The sequence below is a fragment of the Cololabis saira genome, chromosome 23 (genome assembly GCF_033807715.1).
Source record: "Cololabis saira isolate AMF1-May2022 chromosome 23, fColSai1.1, whole genome shotgun sequence".
In the NCBI taxonomy this organism is placed as follows: domain Eukaryota; kingdom Metazoa; phylum Chordata; class Actinopteri; order Beloniformes; family Belonidae; genus Cololabis; species Cololabis saira.
The window spans coordinates 23,556,473-23,568,955 of NC_084609.1; the positions used below are offsets into that span (position 1 = coordinate 23,556,473).

General features: G+C 40.0%; 1 protein-coding gene across 2 annotated transcripts in view; it reads right to left on the reverse strand.

Annotated features, from left to right (window-relative positions):
* The window catches only part of LOC133423944 (chemokine-like protein TAFA-5), a 195,744-nt gene extending 187,178 nt beyond the window's left edge, over positions 1 to 8,566 (reverse strand). For both annotated transcript variants that reach the window (XM_061714291.1, XM_061714290.1), the window contains exon 1: positions 8,069 to 8,566. In XM_061714291.1, coding sequence (XP_061570275.1) covers positions 8,069 to 8,174 — 106 coding nt within the window. In that variant the 5' untranslated portion in view covers positions 8,175 to 8,566. The remainder of the gene's footprint in view (positions 1 to 8,068) is intronic.
* Between the last annotated feature and the right edge of the window lie 3,917 nt (positions 8,567 to 12,483).

A 12,483-nucleotide genomic window follows, 5' to 3' on the forward strand; every position in this document is an offset into this window, starting at 1 on the left:
AGGACCTGATGGGTAGAAGGTGCAGCTCAGGAGCTGGCAAGAGGCGGAGAAAGGAAGGAAGGATGGATGACAGAGGGGATGGCAGGAACGAGAGGTGGCCCTCAGGGCCTTATAACAAGTTTTCAAGAGTAAGGCTGGCAAAACTTTGCACTGGTGTTATCTTGTTAAGTGTGGGAGTCATTGAAGGACACAAGAAAATTGATTGAACAGAGTTGACTTCAGCACGATATCCTCTTTGTGGTGACATGCATCAAGCAGGGCATGGGTGTCTATATTCTGCAGCTTAACTACTTCTCCAGCCTCCCGCTGTGACAAATGGCTTCTGTCTCTTCTAATGTAATATTTGTTTCTACTTCTAAGAGCCTCTCGGCTACTCTGTGGCACGTCTGTCTGCCGACTTCTTCATTGTGTTAGCTGACTTCATTCCACAGTCGTCAATTGGCCACCCGTCTGAATGGTCTCATCTGTTGTTTTTTTTTTGGTCTCATTACCTGCGCAAGTTCTTTTTTCTCTGCCAGGATATTCCTTGCGCTCCCTAAGAAACCCCTTAATCTGTCTGTCTCGTACTTGCTATTTCCCTGTCTCCCTGGCATCCTCCATCCCCCTTCCTCCAGTCATTCATTCTCCAAGCCTCTCTGCAGCCTCCTTTTCCCTGTTTTCTCTCTCCATTTTAGGGCCATGTCTTTGCTCCAGATGCTAGCTGTCTCAGCTCTATGGGCTGCGTCTCACTGATGGGGCCCTCCAGGATTTCAAAGCACCATTCTGGCGTTTTCTTCTAAGCAATTGCTTTTTTGCAGTAATAAAGGCAGAGTAGCTGAGCATCTCCCTTTGAATTGGCTTAGCAGCCCTAGGTAAAAAGCAAGCACGGGAGCACATCCGTGAACTCTCCCGAGGCCGTGTCCGGACCCGAACACAATTAAGCCGTCTCACTCAATTTACGGGATTGCTTTCAAAATCTCACCATTAATCAAAAACTCTCATTCAAGCGCATAAGTTTGAAGCCCTGTTTGTCTTTTCTTTTCAATTTTAATAACAAAATCCTTATTTATTATTCCATCTTAGAGCTGCAGAGTCAACTAGCATTAACGTTTAAAAAAAGTCCCTTTCTTTGACTGTGACCTGTTGAGGCCTGCAGTCATAGACTATTTATGATTTGATATGTAAATATTATACATGCTGTTTAAATTAAAGTCACATTGACACCAAATTAATTCACAATGGGACACGGAGCATTTAAGGTGCAATTACCCATGGTAGCTGCTACGGTGATACTTTGCCTTGCTGTAAAAGTCCAATCACTCTGTAATTTGTTTTCACGTTTAGTAAATATCATGGTATATTACCATGCCATTATGGCATGTTTTGAATGGTTAAAGGAGTGCAGGTGGTGGAGGATGGGAAACAAATCAGTCTGAGAAAAGCGTTCCTATAGATAACAGTAAAGCAGTCGTTGTGATTCCTGTGTTTTGTTTCAATGCTCATTCAGAGCATATTTTTATGTGAACATGCATAATAATATTACATTTTAAATATGGCTCCTTGCTTGCATTAATGTTTAATTGGTTCTTTTGAAAAGACTCAGAGAAGCATATAGTGGTAATATTGAAAGAAGAGGCAACGGGTGTTTTGTGTACCCTATCAGGCTCAAATCAAGCAGTCAAGTAAAAGGCCAGCATTCATTGATTCATGGTGAGCCTCAAGAGGACCATGCATCTGTAATTTCTAAATAAATCTACTTGACTTCTGTTTTAATGTGAAAAAAGAGTGCTTAGATGGTGGTTCACTAACGCTCCTCAGCATCACAGAATATATTACTAGAGAAGATAGACTATCAAACTTCCATTTAGGGCTGTTTATATATATATATATTATATATATATTCAATTCAATTCAATTTTATTTATATAGCGTCTAATACAACAGAGTTGTCTCTAGACGCTTTACAGAGACCCATACCCAGAACATATATTATATATATATATATATATATATATATATATATATATATATATATATATATATATATATATATATATATATATATATATATATACAGTATGCATGTATATACATACTGTGTGTGTGTATTTATATATATATATATATAATACAGACACACATACATATATATATATATATATATATATATATATATATATATATATATATATATATATATATATATATATATATATATATATATATACAGTAAAAATCCGTCATTGGTTCTGTAATTCCTCCTATGTATATATATATATATATATATATATATATATATATATATATATATATATATATATATATATATGTATATATAGTTATATATATATATGGAAATACTGAATATGTTTAATAGTTACGATTCTTTCCTCCAACACAGTAGAAATAAAAACAGGTTGCACATCTGTTGTGGAACCATGTGTGCCTTTATGAGGTGTTTTGCAACACTGTGAACCCACTAGTAGTGTGTGCTTTCAGAGGATAATGTAATTAAAACCACTCTATGCAGCACTACCACTCCGGACCACATGGGGGCAGCATGTAACAATACAGTTTGTGAATCAGTCACTTGCATTAAGACGCAACGAAATGCACCTCTAGCGGGTGTAAGTGGTATTACAAAACAAGCTCGACCATTTCCCGCTCATTAGCGCTGTATTGTTAGTCAGTCTTGCATCAACAAATCAGAAGAAAATAAAACGAGCTGCTGCAAGATCAAAATGCAAAATGTTTAACCAAATTATGGCACTTACTGATATGTATTCAGACAGTCATGAAAAAAATTAGGATTTATAGGCCCTATGTGTTCATCAGTTGCTTTGCTACAAAAAAATGTTAAATAATGTGTGTAGCCAGCCATATAGGGTATGAAAGTCATTTCCTCATAAAGGCAAAAAATGCCAGCAGTATGCCTATAGATTCCTGGAGATAAGCACTTCCTAAACTCTAAATAGCGTTTATTGTTTCCACATGACAAAAGCAGCAATGAGTTGACACCAGAGTGCTGCACAGATTAATTAAAAAAGAAAAAACCTGCCTGTGGCCATGCTGCTGTGTGCACAAAAAAGATCCCCTTGCTTCTTAATCTTTCACACTCTCAGATGCAAAATGTTTATTATTGCTTCATATCCTTATTAAACATGACACTTTCCATCTGTGGCATGGTTACAACTTAATAAAAGAAAAGTGCCCTTCCTCCACTTCAAATGATATTCATTACACTATTTTCATTAGAAAGCTACAATTTAAAAAGCTGCTCAAATATGCATAAGAGCCCTGACTCCATTTCCTGGGTATCAAAAAGGTAGCGCTTTACTTTCTTGGTGGAAAACTCAACAAGTTGACCCTTTTTCTTACGAATTTCCATCCCCAGGCATCCCTCTCGGCTGCTTTCAGCAGAAGAAACTCCGGGCTATGCCTGAAACAAGAAGATATTCCGGTGTGTGCATCGTTTCACATGAGTTTTTGCTGCTTTCAAGTCGAGCTGAGCTCCATTTTTCTCCGCTGGTGAATCAACCTCTGGAGTTTCTGATCAGAGACTGGGTTACGCAAGAACCTCCTGTGTGATTGTGCGTTTTGAGGTGCTCCAGCGGCAGGGTGAGGTGACGCACCATCTTTCCTCCGTGGATGCCCCGCAGCTGCAGTTCTCAGTAACAGTAAACCATCTATTGATTCGGCTGCAGAACTACAGCGACTCATAAATAAACAGGCAGGAAACGCAGGAGGCCACGCTGGGAATGGCTTTAAGTGGCAGCGGAGAGCTTTTGTCCCTGACAGCAATAAAATGTCTACAACTGTGTGTGCATGCGTGTGTATGTGTCCAACCGTTCAGGATTGTTAAAATCCGTTACCCAGCAGGGAGGATGTGCAAACAGGTCAAGGTTGTGCTACAGTATGTTCATTAAATTCTTTTTTCCGGCCTGTAACTTTAATGTTGGTGTGTTTATGTGGTTTTAACCTGATCTGGAATGAATCAACATTTGCTTGATGCCGAACTCTCCTCTCCGATTGACTTTCTTCCTCCTCTCCCTCCATTTTCTCTATTAGGTACTCTATCTTGCTTCATCCTCTTCTCTTTCTCTGTGCTTGCGGTTCAGACTACAGTCCTCAGCTATCCCAAGCTCAGATTAGAATACTGATTATCCCCCCCAGTGGGCTCTCTCATCCGCCTCTCTCTGAGCTCAGAAGCTGAGCTACGGCCTCATGAATACATAATTGCACCGTCGACAAACAAATCCATGGCTGAGAGCTTCCAGACGAGGGAGCTAGCGCACAGAAGACAGCATTGTTGATGTTGGTTTTTGTTCTTGTAATCACAGGATACTGGAGCGTTTTGCTGTGATTACTGTTTCCAGCAGCAAGAGTATGAACATTACGAACGCTTCACTTGTCGGATTGTTGTGATTTATCCCCTTACTTTTCTAGTTCTACCCTCTTTCAGACGCAGCGGGGCTTATGTTTTCCTGCTCATTCTTTTTCCTCTGTCAACAGTTCTTTCAACTCTCCTTCCATGTCCCTTATTGTTCTTTTTCTCCCCGTATCCTTCACTTCTCTCATCAGGACTCGAGTGAGGACAGGAGTCATGTCCTGCTCTTACCTCCTCAACTGCTGCCTCTTTTCCCTTCACCCCCATCTCGGAAAGACAGAAATGTCAAAGGAAGGCATTAAGGATGGGGGAGGGAAGGAAGCAAAAATAAAATTAAGAAATGTAATAAGTAGGAAGAGAGGAAGATAAGAAAAAATCAAGGGAAATATGCATAGGAAGAGTGGAGGAAGCACATAAGTGAGGACATGTATTAGGAAGGAAAGAATGATGGAAAAAAGGAATGATTTACTGTATGTTAAAGAAGGAAGTAAGGTAAGAAGAAAAGATGGAAGGAATTAGAAAAACAATGAAAGGTGGAAGGAACAAAGGAAGACAAGCTGGAAAGGAAGAAGGAAAATAAGGATAGAAGAAAACAGTGAGGAAGTTATCGATAGGTCCAAGGTTGGAAGTAATGATGGAAGGACGGCAGTGAGGTGTGAATGAAAGGAAGAAGGAAGTGAATTAAAGATTAACAGAAGGGCAAGGAAATTTAAAATAAAGAAGCAGAATAGGAAGGAAGGGAGAAGTGAAGAAAGGATGGGTAAATGAGGAAATATGGTAAGAAGGAGGGAATGGTAAATGTTGAAGTAGGAAAACAACAGTGAAAAAGGGAAGGCTAAGAAGATGGAAGGCTGCAAGACTGAATTGAGGAGGTGGAATTAGAAGACGGGATCTAAGGAAGGCAGGAATGATGGAAAGACAACAGTACGGAAGACAGAGGAATAAAGAAGAAGGGAAGTATAATGTGGAGAAGTGCAAAAATCAAGAGGTTGAATAAGAAGGAAAGGAGGAAGAAAGATAAATGAGGAAAACAGTATCAGAAGGAAGGAAAAGGATGCAATGTGTTGAGAACAGAAGAAACTAATAAGTAATGGAATGCAAGACGGAACGAAGAAAGGAGTTTAAAGAAATGGAGGGGCATAATCAAGGACTGGACCAAATAAGGAAACAATGACAAGTGTAAGGAGTAGAAGCTCTCATCTCCTCTTTTCAATCTCCTCCTCTCAGAGGAGTCTGAGTGCGGACGGGAGATTGTGTTAAGTTGGACGTTGATTCTGGGTGACAGGCACCAGATGAGTCAGAGTCATAATCGCAGAGCTTCTCTCAAATCATCCCTCACCCCCGGGATTCACAACAAAGCTGCACATCAGGGCTAAACTGCCCAAGGTATAAACAATAGCTCTACAGTACCAAACAACACACATCTACTTTTGTTTATGTACACGTATAATATGTTTAATGAAGAAATGAGCTTCCTCTGAAGGGTGGCTAGGCTCGTCTGAAGCCTCGGCTGAGTTCAGAGTGGAGTCACTGCTCCACCACACGAAAGGGTCCAGTTAAGGGGATTTGAACATCTGGTAAGGGAAGGGTTTCGGAACATATCCCACCAGCAGAGGCCTCAGGGCAGAGCCAGGATTCACTGGAGCGCTTGTGCTTCTGGACTGGTTTGGGAATGCCTCAGGTTGTCCGTTACAGGGGATCTTTCCTCAGACTACTGCATGTATGACCCAGTCCACAATTAATGGGGGGAATAATTATTGGAAGGATATATACATTATGATGGTATGAGTTTTTTTAGAAGAGTAAAAACCGCATTTTCACTCTAAGATGGCACAAGTCACAGTTTTGTAAAATTGCAAACACTTGTACATACTGTTGTCCAAAAATGGGTCCACTTTTGTCATGTCTTGTCCTCCGCCAATAATTTTGGTATAATTTACTTTATAGGATCAATTTCTGGATTTATAAACTCAAGTTTCTGGGCCGCTGTTTAATGTGGGCAAAGCACAAATGAAATATTTGAGCACATTTGTTTGAGAGATACATTTGTAGACACATTTCTAGAAGAGAAGAGAAGAGAAGAGAAGAGAAGAGAAGAGAAGAGAAGAGAAGAGAAGAGACGTAGTAGTTGAAGCAAAGACACCTTAGTCAACGAGGCAGAGTAGTCAACTCATCTCAGAGTCCAGAAGTGAAACAAATGGAAGCAGGATATGAATGAAAGGACACTTAATGTCATGAAATAGCAGCACATTAAACAGCTGAATGTGAAATAGTGACAAGGAGAGACAGAGATCCCTGAAGGGACAGGACTTTGAGTTGGAAGTTGAGGACGCGAGAGTGAAGCAGAGGGTTTTATAAATACAGAAAAAATAAAAAATACAGCATAGAAAAGGGTGTCATGACAAAATGAAGTAAATGAACAAAAATAAAGTAGGTCTACCTCAAATGATTTAATGATGAAATGAAAAGATGGACAGGAAGGTTTTGGTGATGTTTAAAAGGCAGGTATTGACAAAAAAAGGAGAGATGTGGTACTTTGTTATTGTGCACTGTTGAATGAACTCAATTTTGGACAAAAAACCCTCAGATTATTAACTTCCAGAAGGGGTGACTCGCTTCCAGCTGAGAGGTCGAGGTCCGTGCACGGAGGTGCTCAAATACTGCTGACTGAAACAAACATCCAAGCACCATTGATTGGACACAAGCAGAAGATCAATGGACATGGCCGAAGGCACTGTGGAAAGGGAAAAGAGACCCCCTCCCTCCTCCCCAATCTTCCTCATCTTCACCCAGAAGCTTTCATTCGTAGACCCCCCACCACAACCCACCCATCCCCATCCATTAACCTGAAGCCTGAGTGATTACAAAGCAAACTCAATCCTCCGTCCACTCTAAATAGGAACAGAAAGATCTGCAGCCACTCCACACACTAAGGAGAAAATCCAACCAGAGGGCATTATCATCCACTGCTGAAACTGCTATCTTTCTATGGACTCATCACTTGTTTCAAAGGTAGAATCAGCTGGATTTCTACTCAGAAGTGATTCCGATGCAGATTGAGACTGAAAGAAAGAAGGAGAGAAGGTGTGTTTTATGTACCTGCGTACATTTGCCTCATAAGCTTGTCTTCGTGCAGTCTTGATTTGCTGCCGTTGGTACAGTTTGCTCGACTAAATTAAGGCTTAATCATCAATACATTAAAAGATAAAAAATGATTTATAAACCCTAAGTCTTAGCTGCAAACGTTGCATGACTGATGCATGACTGTCTCACCTCCCAGGATAGTGGTGTGTGTGTGTGTGTGTGTTGCGCGCACGTGTGTGTGTTCCTGAGACATGCTGGGGTGAGAACTGAAGGAAGTCACGAGAGACTCAATTAGGCCTCTGACACACTTAAGTTAATCCTCCCGGAAGTGTTTCCACCTGCCAATTCGACACAATTTCCCACTGGTGTGAGTCCTCCAGTCCTTGCTGGTCAGTGTGCTTGCATGAGTGGGGAAGGGAAAAAAATCAGAGTGGGAGTCCCATGAGTTTTCCAGTAATTGCTAAGATTAGGGAGGGGGACAACCAGGGACAACCTCGACTTCTTCTGAGATCAATATGCCAGGATACCCAGTCAAAGCATGACATGGTCAGCCACTGTGCATTAACACTCGGTCAAAAAAAGGAAAACATTGTAGGGGAAGTGGGGGGGGGGACTTACCGCAGTAGAGAAGCATCAGCGCTGTCAGAAGCAGCACAGCCCAGAAAGTTGAAGACATCCTCGGCCAGCGAGTGGCATCTTTGCGTCTTACCAGCCTCGAAGCCATTGAAGAAACAGCACTTCCCCGTCGCAGAGAAAAACAAAAAAAAAAGAAAACAAAAAAAAGGAGGGTAATTTCACAATCCAACTCTCACGAGGCTCATATTTCCGCGTATAATCCCACAAAAGATCGGGAAGCACATGGAAAAGGCTGTGACTTGATCCCCGGCTGGTCAGACTGCTGGTGCGCTATACAAATAAAAAAAAAGAAAGGAAGACAGGAAAAAAAAGGGTCACATCTTCCTCCGGAGAACCCAGCGAAGAAAATAACGCAGTGCCGTTTTATGAATGACAAAACACAAGTTGGTCCACTTCCCTTAGTTGTCCCTTAGAGTGCCTTAGCCTCAATTTCCGTCCTGTTTCAGTGGAAGGAGCTGCGGGAAGTGTTCAATCATCCATTCCGCAGAACCGTATAAAGCCCGCTTCACCTGTGGTAGGTTTCCACGATGCTCTTCTGACACAGTCCGACGCTGCGGATCAGAGACCGAGTTAAATGATGAACAACTACTCTGGATATAGTATGAAATCTTCGGAATAAGGGAGGTTTCCTCCTAAAAATGGAAAAAAAAAGTCCTTCAACCTGACGTTTTAGGCAGCAAGTATGAAAATCACAGCGCGGCTGCAGAAGGAAGCGGTGTATGGAGAACCGATGCAGAGACGAGTGGAGTGTGGGAGAGGAAAAGTGTGCACTGTACGATACAAAGTGATTGTATCCGAAATGAAACATTCGGATAAAAGATATTACGTCAGCACTAAGCTGCCCGAGGTGATAATATAAGGAGCACACAACACTGATACGCCAACGAAATAATTTGCCATGCATTATGCGTAAATCTCGGATTATAATATACTGATGTCTCTTATATTGACTGAGCAATGATTTCAGCAATAAAATATGTAGTTCACATAGCAGATAGTCTTATGAAACCAGGAATTTTACTTCTATGTTCGTGTTTATTTGGGAATATTGCTTTGTGATTTTCTTTACAATGGTTTTATAGACTCATTTTTTTTTTTTACTGAACATTTAAGAACACTGACATGAGGAAAACCCTTAATTTGAAAAAAAGATTTTATTGCCATCTCAAACCCAAGCATGTTACCAGCGGTTATCGAACCACACTCACAGTAAAACAATTATTGTCCCTATCAGATCAATACTATGCTCATGGAAAACATTCCCGCTGGCTGACACTCAAAAGTGTAGGCTGAGGATGACTCAGACTCAGACAATGTTCAGGCTATATTTACTTCACTACTGTTGGCTTCAATTAGGTGCTTAATTAGTTTTGAGATACGTATACTTAACGGCTCGGATTTTCAGTATTAAATCCAACCATCTCCTTGCTGCAAAACGAAAATGTTGAAAATGTTTCTTATAATCACTTTTCATTCAAATAACTTAGAATATGTATTTGATGATATAGTAATCAAAAGTTGCTTATGCTTTTACTCTTTAAAAACTCGTGTGTTTTTTTATGTAGGGGTTTTACTTTAGATGCACTGGTCTTAAAGAGTCTTCAGTGTTTCAGTACAAAGGAGAGCGTAACTCCCGTATTGGTAATACTTGTGAAGTGGAGCGTTGTGTTTCAGCACCCTGGACAGCGCCGGGTCCTGCCGTCTTCCTCCTTCACGCCAAACATTCAGCACTAAGGACAGCGCCAGATACCGGCGCGCAGTTCCCTGCGGCAACAGTTGGAGGACTCAGTACCAAGGACAGCGCCATCACTCATGGCGGTGCAGCTTGTTACATATAGGCCGGGGGTTGGCAACCCGCGGCTCTGGAGCCGCATGCGGCTCTTTAGCGCTGCCCTAGTGGCTCCCTGGAGCTTTTTAAAAAATGTTTGAAAATGGAAATCGATGGGGGAGGGAAATATATTTTTTTGTGTTAATGTGGTTTCTGTAGGAGGAAAAACATGACACAAACATTCTGAACGTTTTCCAATGCTGTAAAAATGTGTAGAATAAATATTAGCCTACATTTCAACATTTCTGTTAACAAAGATTTCAACATTCATCTCGACATTTCGACTACTTTCATGAAATTTCGACTTTTTTCTCAACATTTTGACTTCTTTAATGTCGATTTTTTTTCTCAAGATTGTACTTCAACATTAATCTCGACATTTCGACTTTTTTCTCGACATTTCGATTTTTTTCTCGACATTTCAACTTTTTTCTCAACATTTTGACTTTTTTCTCGACATTTCGAAAATCTTCCCCCAGTTATAACTAATAGAGATACATGCAGCATGTGTTGCCTTCATTCTAAGGCTTATACATACAAGACTTTTAATTTTTTGCGGCTCCAGACATATTTGTTTTTTTTGTGTTTTTGGTCCAATATGGCTCTTTCAACGTTTTGGGTTGCCGACCTCTGATATAGGCCAAATCTGGCCCGCATACAACAGTTCAGAACTCAGTATACAACTGGTCTGTTTCAATTGGACTTATCATCCACCATAGACAATAAACCCAAATTACAACCAGTTTGTCTAATACAGACCAAACCTGACCCATACTCAACTTGTACCAGTTTTATGGGAAACAGGCAAGGCAAGTTTATCTGTATAGCACAATTCAACACAAGGTAATTCAAAGTGCTTTACATCAACATTAAAAGCAGAAATACACAATTCAACAGTAAATAACAGATAAAATGAAATAAAATGATAAGAAAAGAGGTAAAATAATTAAAAGCACAAGTTGTTAAAAAGTAAGGGCAGTAGAGTACAGCAGGTACATCTCATTCTTAAAATAGCAAGAATTATACGGTCAAAATGTACAGAGACTGGGTCAAATACAGTATTACAAAAGTAATCTGTAACAATTTGTACGGTGAATTAAACGAATTAGACAAAAAAGGCTAACTCTGGTATGGACAAAGATGGCCTAAACTTACCCTCTAACACAACCAGTGTGGTCACAGTGTGGGCCAAATGTGTCTCTTATGTGTATATATATATTGTGGTCATTGACAACAGAGCCCTTTCTTCCTATAAGCAGATTATGCAAATGAGTAGGGCTCCACAAGCCACTAGGGGGCCCCAAGACTGAATGTTCAGCTTTTTCTGAGGAGAATTAAAACTACCTGCTTGCATGGATGTCATTAGGCCCAGCCACAATCATTTTTTCCTTTATCTTTATTTATTTATTTTGATTACTTCACTATAAAATCTGAGTGAGAGAGCCCATTAATTGTGCTTGAGTGGCCCAACTTTTAATATTAATTTCAATATGAGAGGTAATTATGACTGTAGCCTGTTTTGCTCATAAAGTGTAATAGATTGTAGCATGTTCATAAATCATCCAATGGATTAAGAATCTCTCCATTGTAGTCTGACAAACTAGGGGCCCCCAAAACAGCATCTTGCATCCGGCCCTCACGAAAAGACACTGACTGCCAAAAATCTCATTGTAAATGATGAATTCTGCAACTCCTGCAAAGGATGTAATGCATGAGCAGTGGCCTTAATAATTTATTCTCTTGTTCTTTAATTCCCTTTTTACAAAACAGAATCAGATGCACATTAAAATACTGACTCACTCACTACTGAAATCACTCTAAAGGGTTGAATGTTATACATATAGGCACTGACTTTTAAAAATATTTGTTTCTGTACAATTTCTCCCCTCAGGATTAATATACAAGCGAGCACTGGTTCTGGAGTCAGTTTGTGTTCAGCACTTAGTGCTGAGGTGTGGTCTCTGTTTGAGTTCAAATGGATTTGAGAAATATCTGGTGGACTAAATGCTGTTCTGTAATGGAGATGAGGATTTAAAGAGGAACATCCACAATCCGACGCCAAGAGCAGCAGCTTTGGAAAATCTAATAAACGTGCTCTTTTAGTAGAAAAGTAGAAGTCTGATCCTCAGCTCAGTGTAAAAGTCTGGACTGCTGGAGCTCAGACTAAAGGAGGCAGGAAGTGGAACACACAAGATATGAGTATGTGTCACCAATGTTGCAGGCAGATAAATGAGCTGCAATGAAATGTTGGTTCTCATTCTTTACTAATATATGTTCGTCTTTATAATTGTGAAGGTTAATGAAATTTAAAAAAAACATCCCATTGAATGTAAAGTTTTCAAGAAAGTAGATAAATTAATTAAACTAGTATTGAATTTAGAAATTCCCAGTGAGTGAAATGAGAGGACTTTCCCTTAGCTTGTTTGGATACAAACCCAAGCCCCTAGAAAATACAGTGTATCATTGTCAAATTACATCAAGCTTTAAGGCAATTTTATAATTACAGAGGAACATTTTACACCTAATTCCATATTTTCTTAATCTATACAAATGTAAGGGGGGAGAATTT